General features: G+C 39.7%; 1 protein-coding gene across 4 annotated transcripts in view; it reads left to right on the plus strand.

Annotated features, from left to right (window-relative positions):
• The window catches only part of DPP8 (dipeptidyl peptidase 8), a 53,137-nt gene extending 42,063 nt beyond the window's left edge, over positions 1-11,074 (plus strand). For 2 of the 4 annotated variants that reach the window (XM_069482693.1, XM_069482703.1), the window contains exons 16-20: positions 308-454; positions 1,685-1,837; positions 3,905-4,047; positions 4,523-4,634; positions 6,951-11,074. In XM_069482693.1, coding sequence (XP_069338794.1) covers positions 308-454; positions 1,685-1,837; positions 3,905-4,047; positions 4,523-4,634; positions 6,951-7,073 — 678 coding nt within the window. In that variant the 3' untranslated portion in view covers positions 7,074-11,074. Of the gene's footprint in view, positions 1-307; positions 455-882; positions 1,069-1,684; positions 1,838-3,904; positions 4,048-4,522; positions 4,635-6,950 lie in introns of those variants that run through there. The other 2 variants (XM_069482717.1, XR_011234900.1) reach the window with 2 other exon arrangements.
• Positions 11,075-22,048: the final 10,974 nt, after the last annotated feature.

The following is a 22,048-nucleotide window of genomic DNA, read 5'->3' on the forward strand; positions in this document are numbered from 1 at the left end:
CTCACCCTTCTGGGCTCAAGATATTCTCCCACCTTAGCCTCCCAAGTAGCTAGGACTACAGGCGGGAACCACCAAGCCCAGCTAATTTTATTTTTTTGTAGAGATGAGGTCTCATAGGTTTCCCAGGCTGGTCTTGAATTCCTGGCCTTAAGTGATCCTCTCGCCTCGGCCTCCCAAAGTGCTGGAATTAAAAACGTGATCCACTTCATCTGGCCTAAACTTTCTATTTTTCACAGTGCCATTCCTCTCTTGTGCCTTTGTATGCTACCATATAATAAATTTCACTGAAGTTGTATTTCTTCCTCAGGTACAGTTGGTGAATAATCGGTTTAAAGGAGTCAAGTATTTTCGCTTGAATACCCTAGCCTCTCTGGGTTATGTGGTTGTGGTGATAGACAACAGGGGATCCTGTCACCGAGGGCTTAAATTTGAAGGCGCCTTTAAATATAAAATGGTGTGTGAGCATAAAAACACTTTTCTTTTGAAGACATTTACATTTTTTGGTGCATTGTTTGGTGTGAATCCCCAGAAAAAGGGTTAGGGGAAGGGGCTATGAGAGAGAGAGAGAGTCTGTGTGTGTGTGTGTGTGTGTGTGTGTGTGTGTGTTATAGTTTGGGGGTGGGGGTGAAGATGAAACTTGATATACACTAAGCTAGCTTATGTCTACTTGTATGTGACCTTGGGGAGCTGAGATAGAGCCACTTTTACATAGAAATACCCTCTCTTTCTATTTTGTATGTCCACCTTAGCCAGAAGGCAGACCATGTAGCTTTCAGCATCCTGTACAATATTGAGGAATAATTGAGATTTGTTCTGTCCTCTGTAAAGAGGGAATCCAACTGGTTAGTGCCTTCCTTGTGACAAGCCTCTTTCTCTCTACAGGAAGCTTTAAATGCTACCTTTTAGAGATGCCCCATGTCCTTTCTGCTGCTTTGGGAAATGATGAGAATCCGATGTTCCTTTTGCACAGTAAGGCAGTTACTGTGTTTGCCAGTGTATTGGACATGCTGAGTAAGACATGGGGATTTTCTCCCACAGCCAGTTCTTTGACCTTATGTTGTATTTCATGTAAGTTTTTTTGTTTTTATTTTTGCTTCAGGCTCAGTTGAGTGAGATTGTGTGCACTGGCAGGCCAAGTAATATAGACAGGGTGGTGGTGGTAGGAATTAGGTCTTTAAAGAAATAGTATGTTCGATTCCTAGGGAGTATGATGGGGAAATAGAAAGATAGGGCCTCCAGAGTGATTCCCTCTGCTTTACTGCACTAAATATTGCAAAGGAGAAGTAAAATTAATAAATCACTTAAGGGTGCTAATTTTTTGTCTTTGAGTATAGGAAGGCTTGTTACAAGGAAGATGTTGACCTCTTAGCAGACAACAGAACAAATGATGATAGTGGGAAATACCCAAATAGCAAGGGACAGTTTGGGTAGCAGTAGGAAAGAACTTTATGACTAAAGGGTAACTAAACTTCAGGACAGGCTAGCAACAGAAGCTATGGGGCTCTATCTCTAAACAGATTTTTAAAAAACTTTTTTGGGGCAGTAGAATCTCAGTTGATAGGGAATTCTAATCTAAGAAAACTTAAGGAATTTTTAGTAAAAAACATCTATCAGCTTTAAAAGCGTTCTTGTAATGAGACTTTTATTCATCAGAATCATGAAATGTTCTCCCTTCTTTTTACAGGGTCAAATAGAAATTGATGATCAGGTGGAAGGACTCCAGTATCTAGCCTCTCGGTATGATTTCATTGACTTAGATCGTGTGGGCATCCATGGCTGGTCCTATGGAGGATACCTCTCCCTGATGGCATTAATGCAGAGGTCAGATATCTTCAGGGTATGTGACTTTCCTATTGTACTCATTTTTGCAATAAGGGTAGAATTTTCTGTAAATTGAGGATATGAGAAAATGTTTATTTTCTGAGAGTTTACAGAGTTGGCAATATTATAGAATGTTAGGGGCTGCATGTTTAGTAGCCATGTGAGATGCATGTATATCTCAAGTGTACTTACATACATACATATATATATATTTTTTAAACACATGTCAACTTGATGACCAGTTATTGGCTGTTTATAGATATATGCCAGACATTACAGGGGGTAGTTATGATTAGTAAAACACACACATACACACACATACATATTGAATTGTAGTTATTTGTTTAATTGTTGGACTACAAGCTCTAAGAGCAGGGACCTATGTGACCTGTATACCACTGTATCCTCAGTAATCAAGCACAATGCTTGGCACATGGTAGGCCCTCAATAACTCTGTGTTGACTGAATGGCTTATTACATAAATAAATGCTTATAATTCTGTCAACAAACTCTTAGAAAAATATACTAGGAAGGCTGGGCACAGTGGCTCACGCCTGTAATCCTGGCACTCTGGGAGGCCGAGGCGGGAGGATCGCTTGAGGTCAGGCGTTTGAGGTTGCCGTGAGCTAGGCTGACACCACGGCACTCTAGCCCAGGCGACAGAGTAAGACTCTGTCTCCAAAAAAAAACCAGAAAAATATACTAGAAGAAAATACATAAAGATGATAACAACTGTTAAGAGAGTAGAAATCATGAGGTTGTTTTTTTTTTTTTGATGTTTCAATAACATGATTTTATTTTATAGTGAAAATTAATTTTTACTTTTTGGAATAAAAACAATAGGGTTTTTGTTCTTGCACGTGTACTCAGGTAGTCTTTATAATAATGACAAGTAAATTCTGAAAATTACCATAATTTCCCCAGGCTTACAGTTGCCAAGAAAGTAATTAGAATACTTAAATATGAAGCTGTGTGTAGGAACCTTAAAATGAGGCAAATTTGGGCCGGGTGCGGTGGCTCACGCCTGTAATCCTAGCACTCTGGGAGGCCAAGGTGGGCAGATTGTTTGAGATCAGGAGTTCGAGACCAGCCTGAGCAAGAGCGAGACCCCATCTCTACTAAAAATAGAAAGAAATTATATGGACAGCTAAAAATATATATAGAAAAATTAGCCAGGCATGGTGGCGCATGCCTGTAGTCCCAGCTACTCGGGAGGCTGAGGCAGTAGGATCACTTGAGCCCAGGAGTTTGAGGTTGCTGTGAGCTAGGCTGACACCACGGCACTCTAGCCCAGGCAACAGAGTGAGACTCTGTCTCAAAAAAAAAAAAAAAAAAAGAGGCAAATTTGGTGTATGGGTTTTATTTTGTTTTATTTTGTTTTAGACAGGCTCCTACGCTCTTTCCCAGGCTAGAGTGCAGTGGCATCATCATAACTCCTGGGCTCAAGCAATTCTCCTGCCTCAGCCTCCTGAGTAGCTGGGCCTACAGGCACTTGCCACCACACCCTGCTAATCTTTCTATTTTTTGTAGAGACAGGGTCTCGCTCTTGCTCAGGCTGGTCTCAAACTCTTTGGCCTCAAACAATCCTCCCACCTCGGCCTCCCAGAGTGCTAGGATTACAGGTATGAGCCACTGTGCCCAGCTTCATTCATTGTTTTAAATTCTGTACTGCCAACAGAGGCTTAAAAAAAAATGGTTGCTTTTCCTATATAAAACAGACAGTTCTCACACATTTTTTTCCCCACTTGCAGGAATGAGTTTACACTGAGGCATTTGTATGCTCTGGTTCAGTGTCCCCCATTAAAAAAAGGAGCCCACATTTGTTTTTCAGCTAGCCCAGGTTAAAGGTTTGATACGTGGCATCCCCATGGAACATGAAACTTTACTGACTCACTAAGTATCAAATTCTTGACCTTGGCACTCCACTTTGATTTTCTGTTTCTTGAGACCATGTATGCCCCAGTAGTGGGGCTAAAGCCTAAGGATAATTTTAGCCTGCAAATTTGCGGTTGTAAGTTCTCATTGCTAGCCGTTCTTTTTTTCTGAACCGCACTTGACTGTGAATGTATGTTTTTGTATGCAGGTTGCTATTGCTGGGGCCCCAGTCACTCTGTGGATCTTCTATGATACAGGATACACGGAACGTTATATGGGTCACCCTGACCAGAATGAACAAGGCTATTACTTAGGATCTGTGGCCATGCAGGCAGAAAAGTTCCCCTCTGAGTAAGTTCAGGCTTTAATATTAAGATTATAAATTTTAAATTGTATTTTTTAAAATTGTCTTTAGTCATAATGAAAGTTAAAACACTAAAAGACCAAGACTAATGTTTTATAGAATATTAGAATGGCATGGCTGTTTCTTGAAGTTGAATTATATTTGAAGCAGTTGCTTATGCTGAAAAAAGTACACAACTGTTTCAAGGTGGAAAAAATTGTATGTCTGCTTAAATATATTTTACAAATAGGGACATGCTATAATTATTGATGTTCTAATATTTTAATCTTTTAAATTTTTCAGTACATTTGGCATCTGGTTACTATATTACAAATTTAAATACTGAATCCTATTATTGATACTGGATATTCTAACATTACAATATAAGGAAGTTAATATAGTTAAATGTGATTAAAGGAGTTAAATGGTTTCCCCAAATACTCTGCTATTTTGCCTAATCCTCTAATATTTATATTTTTCCAGACCAAATCGTTTACTACTCTTACATGGATTCTTGGATGAGAATGTCCATTTTGCACATACCAGTATATTACTGAGTTTTTTAGTGAGGGCTGGAAAGCCATATGATTTACAGGTGAGCTATTCTACATTTTCTAATTAAATACAGTGATTGATTACTTTGAAATCTAATCACTCTGGAGTAAGGCCAAATTTTCAGCTATGACTACTCTCTGCTTAAGAGAACTAAATTAATAGGCAAAGTTAGTAGTGCCTAGAGTTGGATAAAAATTGAGATTCTGTTAAAGTCAGGCTGATAAACTGACCTGTATACCTGTATCTGCTTTCAGTTTGTAAGCATGGAAAAGATGACAGAGAATCCATTCACTATTCTCCTTTGCTTTTCGTTTTCACCTTTGAAAGGTGAGGAAATAGTAGTTGATTCATTGTTATAAAAAGATTTTTTAACACCTGATTACATGGACTTAAAATTTTATTTTACATTGACATTGGGGAAGAAAGCAGCAAATTATGCTCTTCCATTGCTCCCTTACTCAAAAAATGGTTTTAAGAGAAACTGTTCCTCCATTTTACTCCTTAAGCATATTATGTGCTCACAAGAAATGAAATATATTACTTTTTTATATTTCAGCTGACATTTATGTAGTTAAACTATGAGATATTTGCCTATATCAGCAATTTTCAAGACTTTTGGTCTCAAGACTCCTTTACATACCAAAGAACTTTGTTTATGTGGGCTATATCTATCACTATTTCTCATATAAGATATTAAAACTGAGGAAAATTTTAAATATTTATTTTAAAATATAAACTATTACATGTTAATACAAATCACATTTTTATGGGAAAAAATACTATATTCCAAAATAAAAATATATAATTTACTGAGAAAAAAATAGCATTATTTTACATTTTTATAAATCTCTTTATTAAGTCTGACTTAATAAAAAAGATACCTGAATTTTTTTGATCTTTGTCTACATTCAATCTGTTGTGATATATTGTTTTGGCTAAAGTATATGAAGAAAAATTCAGCCCCACAGCGTATGTAGTTAAGAAGTGGGAATAGTATTTTCAGATAATTGTGGATGTTTGTACTACACCAAAACTGGATGAGTGGTAGTTTCTTAAAAGCTGGGGATTTTGGGGAGATTTTTCTTTTTTAATTTTTTTTTTTAAGGCAAGGTCTTGCTGTATTGCCTAGGCTGGACTCGAACTCCTGGGCTCAAGCCATTCTCCCACCTCACCCTCCTGAGTAGCTGGAACTACAGGTGTGCACCACTGCACCTGGCATAGAGCTTGGTTTTAGTGTGGAATCTGAAGCCATATCTATAAACTTTCATACTCTATTATATTAAAATCTATTGGATCTGGTATTTCAAATGGATGGATGTTTTATCCATCCATTCGTCATCTGGAAATATTGGTTCATTGTGTTATGCCAGTCTTTCAAATTTTGACTCATTTTATTATACAATTTTTAAAAAATCACATATAGTAATGTTACCATTGATTTTCATCAGAAAAGTATCTAAGTATTGGGACACTCATGAGCTAATAGTGGTGGTGGTAGTTTTTGCAAGTTTTCCAAAATTCTAGTTTTCACTCAAAAGCTCAGATTTTATCATTGGTAACAATTACTATCAGTGTTGTCCTTGAGGTGACTTGCCACTTCAATTCATTTTTGAGAAAATGTTTACCAGGTACCCAAGCCTAAATAACCATAGTTGTCAGTCATTCTTTGAATTTAAAAATGGAGTTCTGTTAAAAAAAAAAAAAAGTAGCAGCAATTCAGCTTACAACTCGGTTACAGAAGTACTTTTCCTTGAGCACAAGTGTTTTATGCATACTTCCCATTTTATTAAGACAGAATGTTAAAAAGACTTCTACTCAAGGGTTGCAATTTAACAAAATTTTAATTTTTACTGCTACTTAAGTGAAACTGACATTTTTCTTTTTTACAACAAGTTTGTGGTGTTGAAGAATACTGCAACTTCTAGTACAATTCAATGTTACTGCCTTGATTAATACTAAGGCACCAGCAGTTTTACTCACTAATGCTTTTGCATCATTAGCACAGATGCCAACCCAGGGGATAAAGGGCAAATAATGTCTTAGTATTGTTCTTAAAGTAGTTTTGACCTTGTGTATCCCTTGAAAGGGTCTCAAAGGACCTCTCGAAGTCTGCAGATCACACTTAATGAATGAACTGTTGGTCTACAGATAAATCCTTCATTAAGCCTAATACATGTAAGAAATTATAAGAAGAGGAAAAGAGCCTTTAGATAGGATGTATTATGTAATATCTCGTAGAGGCTGTTCTTCATATTATTAATCCTGATAAAAATCTCTGGAAAACCTTGAAAGGATATGTGTTACTAAATTCTTATTTTTGTGTATTTTTATTTTTTTATTTTTTATTGTTGTTAAGATCTATCCTCAGGAGAGACACAGCATAAGAGTTCCTGAATCTGGAGAACATTATGAACTGCATCTTTTGTACTACCTTCAAGAAAACCTTGGATCACGTATTGCTGCTCTGAAAGTGATATAATTTTGACCTGTGTAGAACTGTGGTATACACTGGCTGTTTAACCAAATGAGGAGGTTTAATCAATAGAAAACAAAGAATTGATCATCACCTTTTAGTACCTGCCAAACATCTCCTGAAAGTAAATTTGGTGCCATGCAGGCGTCTACAGCTTATGGATAGTAATCTAATAACTTAACCATACACATACAAAATTGAATGATACATATTTGTAAGGGACCCAGAAATACAAATACCATGAGAATTACTGAAAGAAATAAGACATTAGCACCATGTATCCAGACTACCCTATTTTCACTTTTAATAGCATTATAAACCTCATGGATTTAATTAGTGTATTTTTACGGTATACTTCTGAGTTTGTTAAAATATGATATTAGTGATTGGTTTGGTTCAATTCCAGAATCTCTGACTAGTTTCAGATTTGATAGAACTTAAATGTAATTGAATAGCTTATGTTTCATTGCTTGGGGTGTATCCAGCATGTTATAAACTGATCGCTATTAAACCTAACTTAACCAATCATTAATGATTTTTCAAGGATAACTTAGTGGCCTCCTAAAGACACTTATTTTGGCTCTGACCAGTTTTTAGCCAATTTAAACTGTATCTAGTATAAATAATTCTCATTTTTCTTTGCTGACATGACAGAGTGGGTTTTTCCTTATGCATAAAGGCAAGTAACTGTATATGTAGCATGAATTTAATTAGTCTTATGATATTGATAATTACAGGCAGAAAAATTTGATTAGAGCTTAAATATTTGCAGGCAAGTTTCTTTTTTTCCTTTAGGAAAAAGAAAAAGTACACATTCACCTGTATTCTTCAGAAAATTTTAGTGGTGCCAGTTTCCATTCGATATTTCCTTATTAAAATGTTCCAGAGTTTTAGGGAGGTTGAAATTCTGGAATCACAGTGGGGTCGGGAAGACCAGGGTGTGGGGAATGACAGGGAGAGGAGGTGATAGCAGTCTGCTTAAGAACTAAGCAGAGTAGTTTTAACAAAAAGACTCATGAAAAGTTTGGGAAGTGAAATTTAAACTCCTAGAATGTTAAGGAAACCAGAATTAAGAAATCACTCTATTGCCATCACAGCTGCAGACTAACATTATTCAGGGGAGGAAAAGTTCCTTAGAGATGCTTTTATAATTCTAATTTTTTTTTTATTTTTTCCTTTTAATTTTAGAAACCTTGCAAATTTAAGCTTTACCCTTTTTAAATTATTTGAACATAATTTAGATACTATGAGCTTAAAAGAAAAAGGTTTACAGACTTCTTTCATAAGCTAATCCCCATCAAGCTATGGCTCTCTTTTTCAGTGCTTAAAGCCTATAAATAGTTTTCTTGAGTGGCCATGAAATTTTCTTGGTTTAGTCCTAGCACTTGACTGTGAAGAGAGCTCACAGGCTTTCAGGTGCTAATTGGGATCTGCCTTGATGGGGGTTTTGGGGTGCTAAATGGGTCATATTAGCACCAGTGGCAGGGAAGGCATCTATGGGTTTGACCCTTTTTATCACAAGCTTCAGTGTTCAGAAAGTTATTGTTACCAATACTTTTAAACAACAAAGAAAAATTGCTGTTTCTTTCTCATCACTACAAAGAGTGGGTTAGCCTCCATTAGTAAGGATGGTGGCTGTGCATCAGAGGTGTGGATTTCATCATTTAGTGCCAGGTGGGAGATGGGGAAAGCCCAGAAATGGCAGGGTGACCTGGTGGTTCTGTCCTTGGGAAGGAGATTAGATTTTGTTGTTTGTATTTATACTGTATAATAGATACCACACTTTTTCTTATTGTCTGTGTATGTATTGATTTTCATGTTTATGATATTTGCCCATGCCAAAATTTGTTTATATTTTTTCAATGTTAAATTAAATTGATTTGGGTAACTTTTCTTCCCCAGGAAAGTATTTTCCCCCTTGACTTAAGGTATATATCTGACTGTTGAGGGGTTTTCTGGGAGGTTGGGGGGAGAGGACTAATTGGCCTCAAAGAATCTATCATTATATGATATGTGAAGTAGAAATGGTATATGATAGCTTTTAGACAGCTGCTCATTTGAAACCTTTTACCCATTAAGGCTGTTTCTTCAAAATGGCGTCTATTATTTTTACCAAAACAAACTTAGAAAACCTCATGTACTCTTGAATTCACAGGTGTTTTCCTTTGGCATCTTGCTTTCTCCTTTCCTCCTATCACAAAGGATGCTTCTTTTATCACTCCTAGTCACTTAACTGCTATTCTGCTTCCTTAGGGGAAAAAATGCCTGACTAAATTGCAGAAAGATGGCTTGACTGAATTTTGTTTTTACAGCCAATGTGGAAAACATCACAGTCAATTGAAGCAATCAGAAATCTCACTAAAATTGTTTGTACCCTGACTGTGGGTAACAACTTAAAAGGCAAGAATATATAAAAGAAGCAACAGTTTGGTGAGAGCCAAAAAGCACTAGGTTAAACATCATACTAGGTTTTTGGATGCTTGATAAATGAGTATACTTGAACAACCATCAAGAGATATAGTTACTTGAGCATTATAGAACAATGGAACTCAAGGTCTAAAATTCATCTGGGATGCTTACTGAAGGAAATGCAGTTTTGAATCTCACTCTTAGAAATTTAGATTCCATTGATTTGGGTAGAGACCAGGAATGCACATTTCTAACAAGATTTTCAGGTGATGCTAAAGCAAGTCATTTTGGAGTCAAGGTTTTTCCCTCTGTGCCATTTCTGGCTTTTTTTTCAAAGCCTCACACCAGAAGATGAAGTCACAGTACATGCATTACGTTTTTGTTTTTGGTTTTTTTCTTTTTTTTTAAGGGACAGGGTCTCACTCTGTTACCCAAGCTAGAGTGCAGTGGCACAGTCATAGCTCACTGCAGCATCAAACTGCTGGACTGAAGTGATCCTCCCGCCTCGGCCTTCCAAAGTGCTGGGATTATAGGTGTGAGCTGCCATACTTGGCCTGCATTACCTTTTTAAAAGAATGAGATATATGTATTGATGCTTACTTTTTTTACTACTTTATTTCCTACAGAAGATATATCCCACCTCACTGTACTATTATTCTCTTCAGGTGGAATGATCTCTCATAGGACCATGCATTTTTCAAGCTGGAATAAATATTTGATCTAATCTAATGTTATCATTTGTTAGAAGAGCTGCCTGCACACTAGAGAGAGGAGGAAATAACACCCATGGCCACACAGCCAGTTAGTATTGAGGTGATACTAGACTCCATCCAGATGTCCTGACTCATAATAGTTAAATGATATATAGAAAAGGTAAATTTTTAAAGAAGTATTTATTAATATATTCCTAGAAAACATTTTAAAGGTAACCACATAAAATGGTTAATTTTTTCCATTCTAAAGTAAATGCTAAGCATGCTTATTAATGAAGCAGTACTTCTAATTAGTATATGACATTCTGAAGTTAATTAAAATCATTGCACTAATGTGTCTTCCTTGGTGTAGTGGGGGATTGGAGGATTGGGATATAGAGTAGAGTGCTTGCTTAAGCCTGGGAGCCTGTCTTACAGCTAGTGGATGTGTGAAGAGACATGGCCATATCTAAAGTAAAATATGTAAGGTGAGTATCCATTCCCAGCAGCTATAAAGAAATAAGGAAACTTCCCTGACTCCCACCCTCACAACCCTACCCAGCCCCACCTATCCATCTTCCAGCCTAAAATAGAGAGATATGTTAGTGCAAGGTGCTGAACTGTAGGTCATCATTTCATAAGTCCTTCACAGAGAAAGAAATAGTAGTGTTTGTATGTTTGTTTTTAAATAACCCAAATACAAACTGATGTCGTATTCAGCAAAATTGGGATTCAGGTCTTTAATTTTAGAACATAAAGTGCCTGCTGTTATAAGCATTGACTTGTATAAAAAGAATTGCATGTCTCACTCTAGTAAGTTTATTGGTTTTCTTATTTTCAGCTACATGGCTTTTAATCATGTAAAGTGAAACATTACTTTTGTTGCATTTTATTACAGGTTCTTTGTTGCAATAAAGCTGCTGCTGAAATTAATTGATTTAAATGTTCCTTTCCCCTCCCCCCCATTTACCCATTTGTACAACCTTGCCTTGATGAGTGGCAACTGTGGAGTGATTAATACACATGAACAAGGTCATGTACTTGCAATGGAGAAGGAAGACTACAGGGTGAAGGATTGCATAGGAGTCTTAGTATAAACACTAACCAAAGTGCATCCAAGCCCAACGAGAGGTGTACAGTACAGAAACTGCTTTGTATCTGTAAGTCAGTAAATCCCCAACCTTTTTGGCATCAGAGACTGTTTTCATGGAAGACAATTTTTCCACAGATAGGTAAGGGGGGAATGGTTTGGGGATGATTCAAGCACATTACATTTATTGTGCACCTTTTTCTATTGTTGTAATATATAATGAAATGATTGTACAACTCACCATAGGTTGGGGACCCCTGCTAAGTGCTTCCTGACAACCAGAGGTTGACACTACAGGGGTAGATGGTGCTTAGAGGCAGTGATTAGCATATCACTCCTGAGCAGCTAGGGGTTTCTAGGAAGGAATGCTACTTCCACTTGCTTCCACTTTCTGCATGCTGCCCAGGAAGTTTTGGAGGAGTTCAGTTAATAACTTATCAGAGGTTTAGGTTTCTTTGACAATTTTCTGGGTTTTTGAAGCTATATTAAAGACGGGAGGAAGGGAAGCAGATGAACCCCTTTAAAATTGAGTTTTATGCGATAATCCTTCCAGAACAGAGACTTAATCTGGGTTCTATAACCCTCTGAAGTTGTATGTAAAATATTGCATGAACAATCAGTGATACATTATTCTGGAGAGAAGCTCTTTAGCTTTATCAGATTATCAAAGAGATAACGATAAAAAAAAGTTAGGACACAAAAAAATGAAAAAATACTCCATGCTTATGGATTGGAAGAGTCAATATTGTTAAAATGTCCATAGTACCCAAAGCAATCTACAGATTCAGTGCAATCCCCATCAAAATATCAATGACATGGAAACAGAAAAAATCCTAAAATTTATATGGAACCACAAAAGACCCAGAATAGCCAAAGCCATCCTGAGCAGAAAGAACAAAACTGGAGGAATCACGTTACCTGACTTCAAATTATACTACAGAGCTGTGGTAACCAAAATGGCATGGTACTGGCTTAAAAACAGACACATAGACCAATGGAACAATAGGAAACCCAGAAATAAACCCACACATCTATAGTGAACTTACCCTCAACAAAGTTGCCAAGAACATACATTGGGGAAAAGACAGTCTCTTCAATAAATGGTGCTGGGAAAACTGGATATCCATATGCAGAAAAATGAAACTAGACCTTTATCTCTTGCCATATATAAAAATCAAAATGGATTAAAGACTTAAATCTAAGACATGAAACTACTAAAAAAAAAAACATTGGGGAAATGCTTCACAACATTGGCCTGGGCAAGGACTTCTTGAGTAATGCCCCCCAAACACAAGCAACCAAAGCAAAATAGGACAAATGGGATTATATCAAATTAAAAAGCTTCTGCACAACAAAGCAAAGAATCAAAGAGACAACACAGTGGAAAAAAATATTTGGAAACTACCCATCTGACAAGGGATTAATAACTAGAATATATGAGGAGCTCTAACAACTCAAGAGGAAAAAAATCAAATAATCCTATCAAAAAATGGGCAAAGGATCTGAACAGACATTTCTCAAAAGAAGACATACAAATGGGCCGGGCACGGTGGCTCGCGCCTGTAATCCTAGCACTCTGGGAGGCCGAGGCAGGAAGATGGCTCGAGGTCAGGAGTTCGAGACCAGCCTGAGCAAGAGCGAGACCTCGTCTCTACTAAAAATAGAAAGAAATTATCTGGCCAACTAAAATATATGTAGAAAAAATTAGCCGGGCGTGGTGGCACATGCCTGTAGTCCCAGCTACTTGGGAGGCTGAGGCAGAGGGATTGCTTAAGCCCAGGAGGTTGAGGTTGCTGTGAGCTAGGCTGACGCCATGGCACTCTAGCCCGGACAACACAGTGAGACTGTCTCAAAAAAAAAAAAAAAAAGACATACAAATGCCCAACAGGTATATAAAAAAATGCTCAACGTCATTAGTCATCAGAGAAATGCAAATCAAAACTGTAATATCTCACCCCAGTTAAAATGGTTTTTACCAAAAAGATAGGCAATAATGAATGCTAGTGAAGATGTGGAGAAAGGGAAACCCTCATACATTGTTGGTGGGGATGGAAATTAGTGCAACTACTGTGGAGGTTCCTCAAAAAACTAAAAATAGAACTACCATATAACCCAGCAATCCCACTGCTGGGTATATATCCAAAAGAAGGGAATCAGTATATTGAAAAGATATCTGCACTCCCACATTTACTGCAGCACTATTCACAATAGCCAAGATTTGGAATCAACCTAAGTGTCCACCCATGGATGAATGGATAAAGAAATTGTGGTTCACAATACGCAATGGAATATTATATAGCCATAAAAAGAATGAAATCCTGCCATTTGCAACAACATGGATGGAACTGGAGAATATTAGGTGAAATAAGCCAAGCACAGAAAGACAAATCTCTCATGTTCTCAGTTGTAAGTAGGAGCTAAATATTAAAACAATTGATCTCATGGAGACAGCAGAATGCTGGTTACCAGAGGCTGGGAAGGGTAGTGGGGAGAAGGAGATGAAGTGGGGATGGTTGATGGGTGCAAAAATCTAGTTAGACGGAATGAACAGTACTTGATAGCACAACAAAGTGACTATAATCAAAAAGTTAGTGTATACTTTAAAATAACTAAAAGAGCAGAATTGGAATGTTCCTAACACAAAGAAATGATAAATGCCTGAGGTGGTGGATACCCCAATTACCCTGATTTGATGAATTCACATTGTATGCCTGTATCAAAACATCACATGGACCCTATAAACATATACAACTATTATATACCCATAATTAAAAAGTTTTTTTAAAGTTAAGAACCACAGCTGTATTAGGGTCTTAAACTTTTATTATGTATACAAAAATTATTAGGAATAAAGATGATCTTTAAGCAAGGTAATGCTATAGACCCGTGCTTCCTAACCTTGTGACACAAAGACATTTGTGTAACACTCTGGGATAAACTGAGGCACACTGGAATAATCTGTTGAGGCTGCTTATAGCCAGAAGTGACTAGCCAGGCCCACCCCAGCTCTAAAGAGGTGAGTATCTCAGCATACATATAACTATTTATGGCATTATGTTTGGGAAACTTTTTATAGACTACCTTGGTCACTTTAATTAAGCCTGGACTTACTGCTAATCAAACATCAGCTTTCACCCTAGCCATAAGCATCCTGCATACTGTGACGGAGGCACAGACTTCCAGTGGCTGTAGTGCTCCAGAATCATATCAGAGTAAGTGCTGTGGCCTTGAACCCCTTCAACTTCCCTTTGGCCTAACCTCACCCACTCAGTAGACATGAGGAGACAGTGATTGATCCCTTTGTGCTTTTGTAGGGAGCAGAGTTGACATCGCTGCGGTGTGAGAATCTTATAACCAGAGGATAATTTTATTCTGGGCTTGGTGTGGTTTGGGGAATTACCAGGATTTAAGTGTTCATCATCCTGGCTCTGTCCACAGATCTGGTGCCCTGGCCCTGTCACCCTGGAAGAGGTTGCGCTCCCACTAAAATGGATTAGAGGAGTTTCAGCTCCAATTCAGGCAGTGACATTGTTGAGTCTGCAATTTGCTCCTTACTCCTTACTGAAAGATGCTTTTTCTATTTTTATTTATTTATTTATTTATTTATTTTGAGACAGAGTCTCACTCAGTTGCCCAGGCTAGAGTGCCATGGCGTCAGCCTAGTCACAGCAACCTCAGACTCCTGGGCTCAAGCGATCCTTCTGCCTCAGCCTCCCGAGTAGCTGGGACTACAGGCATATGCTACCATGCCCAGCTAATTTTTTCTATATATATTTTTAGTTGTCCAGATCATTTCTTTCTTTTTTTTTTTTTTTTTTTTTTTGAGACAGAGTCTCACTCTGTTGCCCGGGCTAGAGTGAGTGCCGTGGCATCAGCCTAGCTCACAGCAACCTCAAACTCCTGGGCTCAAGCGATCCTCCTGTCTCAGCCTCCCAAGTAGCTGGGACTACAGGCATGCACCACCATGCCCGGCTAATTTTTTCGATATATATTTTTAGCTGTCCATATAATTTCTTTCTATTTTTAGTAGAGATGGGGTCTCGCTCTTGCTCAGGCTGGTCTCGAACTCCTGAGCTCAAACGATCCGCGCACCTCGGCCTCCCAGGGTGCTAGGATTACAGGCGTGAGCCACCGCGCCCGGCCGAGATGCTTTTTCTAAATTGGCTTCCAGACTTGAGTTCTTGAAATAGAAGTTTGGGGAAGCAATTAGCAAGGATAGTTGTCCCTAGCCAGCTCCAAGAATTCCCCTCATCTTCATTGGAAAAACAGAAGTAGCATAGTTTATTTTAACATTCTACTCACAGGTGACAATTCTTTGCAGGAAGGTCCTCTGGCCAGGATAGTTCTGGATAACCACAGCTCCTCTGTGAAATGAATCCTCTGTGTGGGCTTCGTCACTGCACACATAGTATGCCTGTGAACACTGCCGTCCAGTTCAGTTGAGCTCTCGTGTTGCCTCGCCAGTTCATTGCTTTGAGCTGTCTCAACTGTCTCTTCCTCTTCTTTCCTGTGGCTCCTCCTGTCCCAGTCTAAGTATTGTGATCTCACGGTAGGTAACTGCAGCAGCTCTCTACCTAGCCTGAGTTTGGAGTGAAGGATAGAATTCCAACTGACTTCAAAGAAGCGGTTCTCAACTTTCATTCAGCAAATATTTAGCAACACTCATGTGCCAGGCCTGTGCCATGAGAAAACAAAGCTGAAGAGGACACAGCCCTTGCCCTCGATAGGCTCTCAGGACCAACTTTACCTCCCACCCGCCAAGCACACCCAAAGGACACTGCCATTTCTTAAAAGGCAGGCTAATTCTTACTCTCCTGCTCAACTTTGAGTGGTGTTCCAGTCCCTAATCAAATCCCAGTTCTGCCTGACATTCAAGGCTCTGTATTACCTGATCTATCCTCACTTTTCTTTACCTCCACATGTGCCCAGGCTCTCTGCTCACGTACGACATCCTGAAGATTTCCTCTTTCAGGCCTTTTGGTTATGACAAGCGGCCAGTTTGTCGTCCGTGGCAAATGTATCTTGCTCTTGCTCTATAAACCTATATCCTGCTCTTGCTCTGTAAACCTATCTTGCCCTTCCTCAATAAACTTCATTTCACGCTTGCCTTGCAAGGAAAAAAAAAAGATTTCCTCTTTTGATTATTATAACACATGCTTGTAAGTCAGAACCAAGCTCCTCTTGGTACCTCTACAGAGCTTTTATGGGACTCACCACCTGAGAGAGGTGGAATGGCAGAGTGGTACCAACATTGGCTTTGGAGCCTGGCTTTCACCCTCGCCTGTGCTGCTTGCTAGGTTTATGGGCTTGGGCATGTTTACATAACATTCTGACCCTCAGTTTTCTTAGGTGTGAGATAGAAATAATAACAGAACCTTCCTCAATGGATTGTTGTGAGGATTAGATTAGTTAATATACATAAAGCACTTGTTGGCTGATGCACAGTAAAAGAGCTCAATAAAGGTCATCTCGGGTTTAGCGTTTAGTTTTATGCCACACTGTTTGCTACTGGTTTTATTTCTCTGGTTGGATCACAGACTCTTAAAGTAGGCACTCTTACACTCGTTTCATTCTCCCCATAATACATACTACAGAGTCAGATACGTAGGAATCGCTTATGAGACACCTGAGTACCAAAAAATTCCCAAACAAGAAATATCTGACCTCCCCCATTTAAGGTTGTCTGATTGATAAGCTATAGGTTCCTAAGCACCCATCTACCAATTCATTTGTAAGACTGCGAAAGAAACCAAGTTCTCCCCTAACTTAAGCTTTTAGAACTCCTTTAAAATGTCATTAGAATTTTTATTCTTTATCTTCCACTGAGGCTTTAGGTTGGGAGGATTTTGTTTCTCAACCCTGGTTGCTATGAAAGTTGCCTGGGGAGCTTTTAAAAACACTGATGTCTGAGTCCCTCCCAGGATTAGTTACATCAGAATGGGGAGGGGAGGTCCTGCCATCTTTTAATTTTTTAAAATAAGTTCCCCAAACAGAGTAAAGAGTCTCGAAGGTAAAGAAATGGAAGATTTTATTAACAGAATGTTAGAGCCAGAACAGATTCTTAGAAATCATCTAATCTACTGCTTTACTTTGCAGATGAAAAGCTGATGCCAAGCAAGGAAGTGATTACACTGTAGCCATCCCAGCTGCTTAGAGAGTCCCTACTTAGGCCCAAGTCATCTAGCTTTGTCTCTGCCTTCCAGAGCAATGTGTTCCCAAACCAGACCACAGCAGAGGAATTTGCCAAAGTGAGAGTGTGCCAAGGCTGTTGCCTGGGTGGTTTCAGTAGAGGTGGAGGGAGTAGAGGAGACCACAGGTCCCAGGTCCCCAATCCTTATTTCATCCAGAGCAGCTTAGCTTTTCCCCATGTATAACTGGGGAAAACATGTTCTGTAGCTTAAAAGAAGAGGTCAAAAATCAATGATGCCTCCCCTCATTTTACAGATGAGGAAACTGAGGCCCAGAGAACACTGCAAAGCTATATAGCTGTCAAGTGACAGAGCTGGTGCCAGAACTTAAACTAAGTCCCTGAGGTATAAGGAGGTACAGTGATTTCCCCAAAGATACACAACTAGTTGGTAGCTGAACAGGGATACTTGAATGCAGTCTCTAGGACTCTCAATCTAGAACTCCTACAAATTTCCTAAAATCTAAGATGTCATCATTTGTAAGACATCTGATATTAGAAACATCAAAATGTGAATTAAGAATGTATCCTGGCAGCGCGCGGTGGCTCAAGCCTGTAATCCAAGCACTTTGAGAGATCAAGGCAAAAGGATTGCTTGAGGTTAGTTCGAGATCAGACTGGGCAACGTAGCCAGACCCCATCTCTACAAAAAATTTAAAAATTAGCTGGGCATGGTAGCATGCACCTACAGTCCTAGCTAGTGGGGAGGCTGAGGCAGGAGGATCACTTGAGCCTACAAGTTTGAAACTGCAGTGAGCTATGATTGCGTCACTGTACTCCAGTCTGGGTAACAGAGCAAGACCCTGTCTCTTAAAAAAAAAAGAAGTATCCTAGAATCAAGGAAATATGAATTTGCCTGAAATCTGAGTTCCGTCAGGAACTGAGCTCATGCTAAGTGCAAAAAGCATGTATGTACTTGGGTCTTGGATGTGAATCTCCCTGAACTTGCCCAGAGAAAGAAGGGAGACATGGGAAAGAGAAGGGAATTTGGAATCTGATAGAGTTGCATTCAGATCCAGAAGTTGTGATTTTGAGCAACTCCTCTGCTTCTCTAACCCTGGTTTCCTGGACTCTAAGATGGTGTTCTAATACCTTCATAGAGTTGCTGTGGGGCCAAAGTGCAGACAGAGTACAGGCCTGGCATGGGATGGGTGCTCGGAAGCAATGCATGAAGGTGAACTCCTGTTGTTGATCTGACCCCATTCCCTCCAGGGCTGCCAGTGGGAGCAGTCTGCTCTCCAGGACCTGAGCTGTCAGGCCCAAGCCCTGGGGAGAAGATAGATGCTGGGAGAGGAGAGGAAGATGACTCACCCCTAGGGACCTTGGGAGAACAGCACGTTCTGGACCATGAGCAAGGGTGGGTACAGAAGCCTCCCATGGGGGTGACTGGACGCTGCCTTGGCCTCAGATGCTTTCCACCTGCCTGATGCAGGGGCTGATCTTCCAATATTACACATTACTTTGGATGAAGGCATCATTAACCATACGCCCCTTGTTAGGGATAACGTGGTGTTTTACCTGTGAGCCAGGTGACACACTCCCTCTGAATACCAACTCTGACATCTGTGTGGTGAGTGCCCCACCACTTAGAGAATATTTCCTTATGACATCATATTCAATATGATCTTCACAATAAAATGAGGGTGTCAGGCATATTATTTTTCCCAGCCCTTTTATTTTTCAGAGAAAGAAATTAGAGCTCTGAGAGGTTGTATGCCTTGCCCAAGGTCACAGTGCAGACGTGGAATGCTGCCCCTGGTTTCACCCGCCCATCAGCAAGCAAGATGACCTGAGCAGCTACCATGGGTCTGACTCATGCTGAGAGATCCAGGGATCTGGGAAATGTCAGAGGAGCCAGGCACATTCTCTGCTCTCAAAGGGCTCCCAATCCAGAAGTGGAGATGGACATGTAAATAAAAGAGGGTCAATTCAAAGAGAGATTTGCTGAGTCCTGTCTGCACCCCAGAAGGCAGAGCGGGACAACAATTAGGAGTGGGGGCTTTGATCCAGAGAGCCTGCCATCCTGTCTCCCACGGAACCGCTACCTACTGTGTGACCTTGGGCAAGTGACTTAACTTCTCTGTGCTTCAGTTTCTTCCTCTATAGCATGGAGCTAATGATCGTACTACTTCATGGAGTTGCTGTGAGCTTTGATGTGACAAAACACATGCAAAGCTCCTAGTGCCTGAAACATACTACTCAAATATGAGCTATTGGTTCTCTGGGCAATGGAAAAGAGGATAGTCAGGGAAGTTGTGCAAAGGAGGGGGCATTTGGATTAGGCACTAAAGTACAAGTCTCCCCAAATGGGAGGAAGTTATTCCAGGCAAAGAGAATACACACTGACATGAAGGGACAAGGGGGTGGGGGGCGCTGGCACACTGGGAGCAGGTGATGGGGGGATGGTAGGAAAAAGTGGGAGTGCCAGGAGTGGAGTGTGAGGGCCCTGAACGACAGGAGGTAAGGAGGTTGTGCATCTGCCCCCAGCTCTTTCACTTGCTTCACCTCAACAGGATTACTTTGAGAGACCAGAGGAAGGGACAGGTCATGGGATAGATGTGCTTTGGTGGGGAAAGTGACAAGGAAAAGTGTTGTTGGATAGAACAGGCTTAGGGGGAGGACCCTGGCCACCAGAAGCTGTGGGAGGACACACGATCTCCAGCAGTTCAGGGTGCAGCTTCCAAAGAAGAGTGGACAATGTGACCAGTGTCACCTACCTTTCAGTGCTGCTGAAGACAGTGCCTCCATCCTGCCATGTTCAGTGTGTCCAGCTGTAGGCAGAGCATCCAGGACCCTGAGAGAGAGCAGGTTTCAGCGCATTGTGCTGGATGTGCAGGGGCCCTCATAAAGGGAGACCAAAGAGGAGCCATCTAAATCCCAGTCTTGCTGGGGCAGGGTGGCTTTGTGCAGAGCTGGGTGCTCAGGAGCAGTGGTTCCTGGTAGGAACTAGCCATTGATGGGAATAGGGCAAATGGAACAGTGTTTTCCTAGAGAGTTGAGGAGGAAGGGTGGTTTAGGACAGGGGGGCAGCCACCTGAACTATACAGAGGCCTGTATCTTCTTTTTAAACAATTTTTTAGGCTGGGCATGGTGCTCACACCTCTAATCCTAGCACTTTGGAAGGCCCAGGTGGGAGGATCACTTGAACCTAGGAGTTCAAGACCAGCCTGAGAAACATAGTGAGACCCCATCTCCACAAAAAAAAAAAATTTTTTTAATTTTAAAGAGTTTTAATTTTGTCATTGTTACACAGTACATAGATAACTTAGAGTCAAGTTCTATGACAAACCTCTAACATGTTGTATTGTCACTGTGTGTTTTTTTTTCCGTTTTCATGTATTATCTAGTGGTGTCCCACTATGAATGATTAGAATTTAGCTGTTTTCCCTCCCATTTCTGCCAAACACCCACATACTTCCCATCCCTTTCATTCTTTCATATAGTTTTACTGTAATTTTACTTAAATAATATTCAATGTTTACATCATATGACTATGTAAATGTATTCAGAGACAAATCCATGTAATAAACTCTGAATTCACTTTCATTCAAGGAGAACTTTTCATTTTACATAGTTAATCTTTTTTTGGTTTATATACTTATCACTAATTCAATCCCTAAGTCTTCCACTTTTCCATTGATTTGTCTATTTTAATTGCTAGTATTTCCAATGTATTTCTGCAATGTATTTTCATTGCCAATATGTAACATTTCAAATATTTAATGAGTTAAATTGGTTTTGATTGGCTAGTCTGAGAACATGGCCATCATTTGCTGTGTTGATTCTTTAGGGAAATGTGTTCTGATTCCCAGGCAATTGGTTGATGTACTGTGAGCATACCCACCTGTAGAATGCTAGTTTCTGCCCTCAAGGAGCGTCCAGGGTCATCTGAGACACAAGACTAAGGCATATGAATTCTGTAAAAGAAGTCACCGTGTGAGAAATAATCTAGTGCCTGTTGAGCGGTACAGACAGATCAGTGAGAACTTGAGTGTTAAGGGATTATATGATTTTCATTGTGGTAAAATATACATAACATAAAATTTACCATTTTAGCTGATTTTTTTCTTTTCTTTTTTTTTGCTTTTTAGAGATGGGGTCTTGCTTTGTTGCCTAGGCTGGCCTCAAACTTCTGGGCTCCTGCCTCAGCCTCCTGAGCAGCTGGGAACACAGGCATGCACAGCATGCCCAGCCATTTTAGCCACTTTTAAGTGTACAGTTCGGTGACAGTAAGTACATTTACATTGTTGTGTAACCATCACCACTATTTATCTCTAGAATCTTTTCCTCATTCCAAACTGAAGATTATATGTATTTTTCCGCTCTAAGTTACATTAACTGTTTCTGCTTACAAAAATAATATGTGTTCAATGTAGACAATTTGGAAAAAACATAGAAAAGCACAAAGAATAAAATTAAAATATCCCATAATTCTACAAATTGGTTAGGGACTTGATGAGAAAGGGGTGGAAAGACATCCCAGAGTGAGATGAGACCCATCTCACTGGCTCAGAGGGTTTGAGCAGGGGAGCAGTATGGGAGATAATGTTGAATACAAAGGGCGAAGATATCAGAAACATATCTATCTTTTGTACTTTCCTTA

Source organism: Eulemur rufifrons, chromosome 2, assembly GCF_041146395.1.
Source record: "Eulemur rufifrons isolate Redbay chromosome 2, OSU_ERuf_1, whole genome shotgun sequence".
Taxonomy (NCBI): domain Eukaryota; kingdom Metazoa; phylum Chordata; class Mammalia; order Primates; family Lemuridae; genus Eulemur; species Eulemur rufifrons.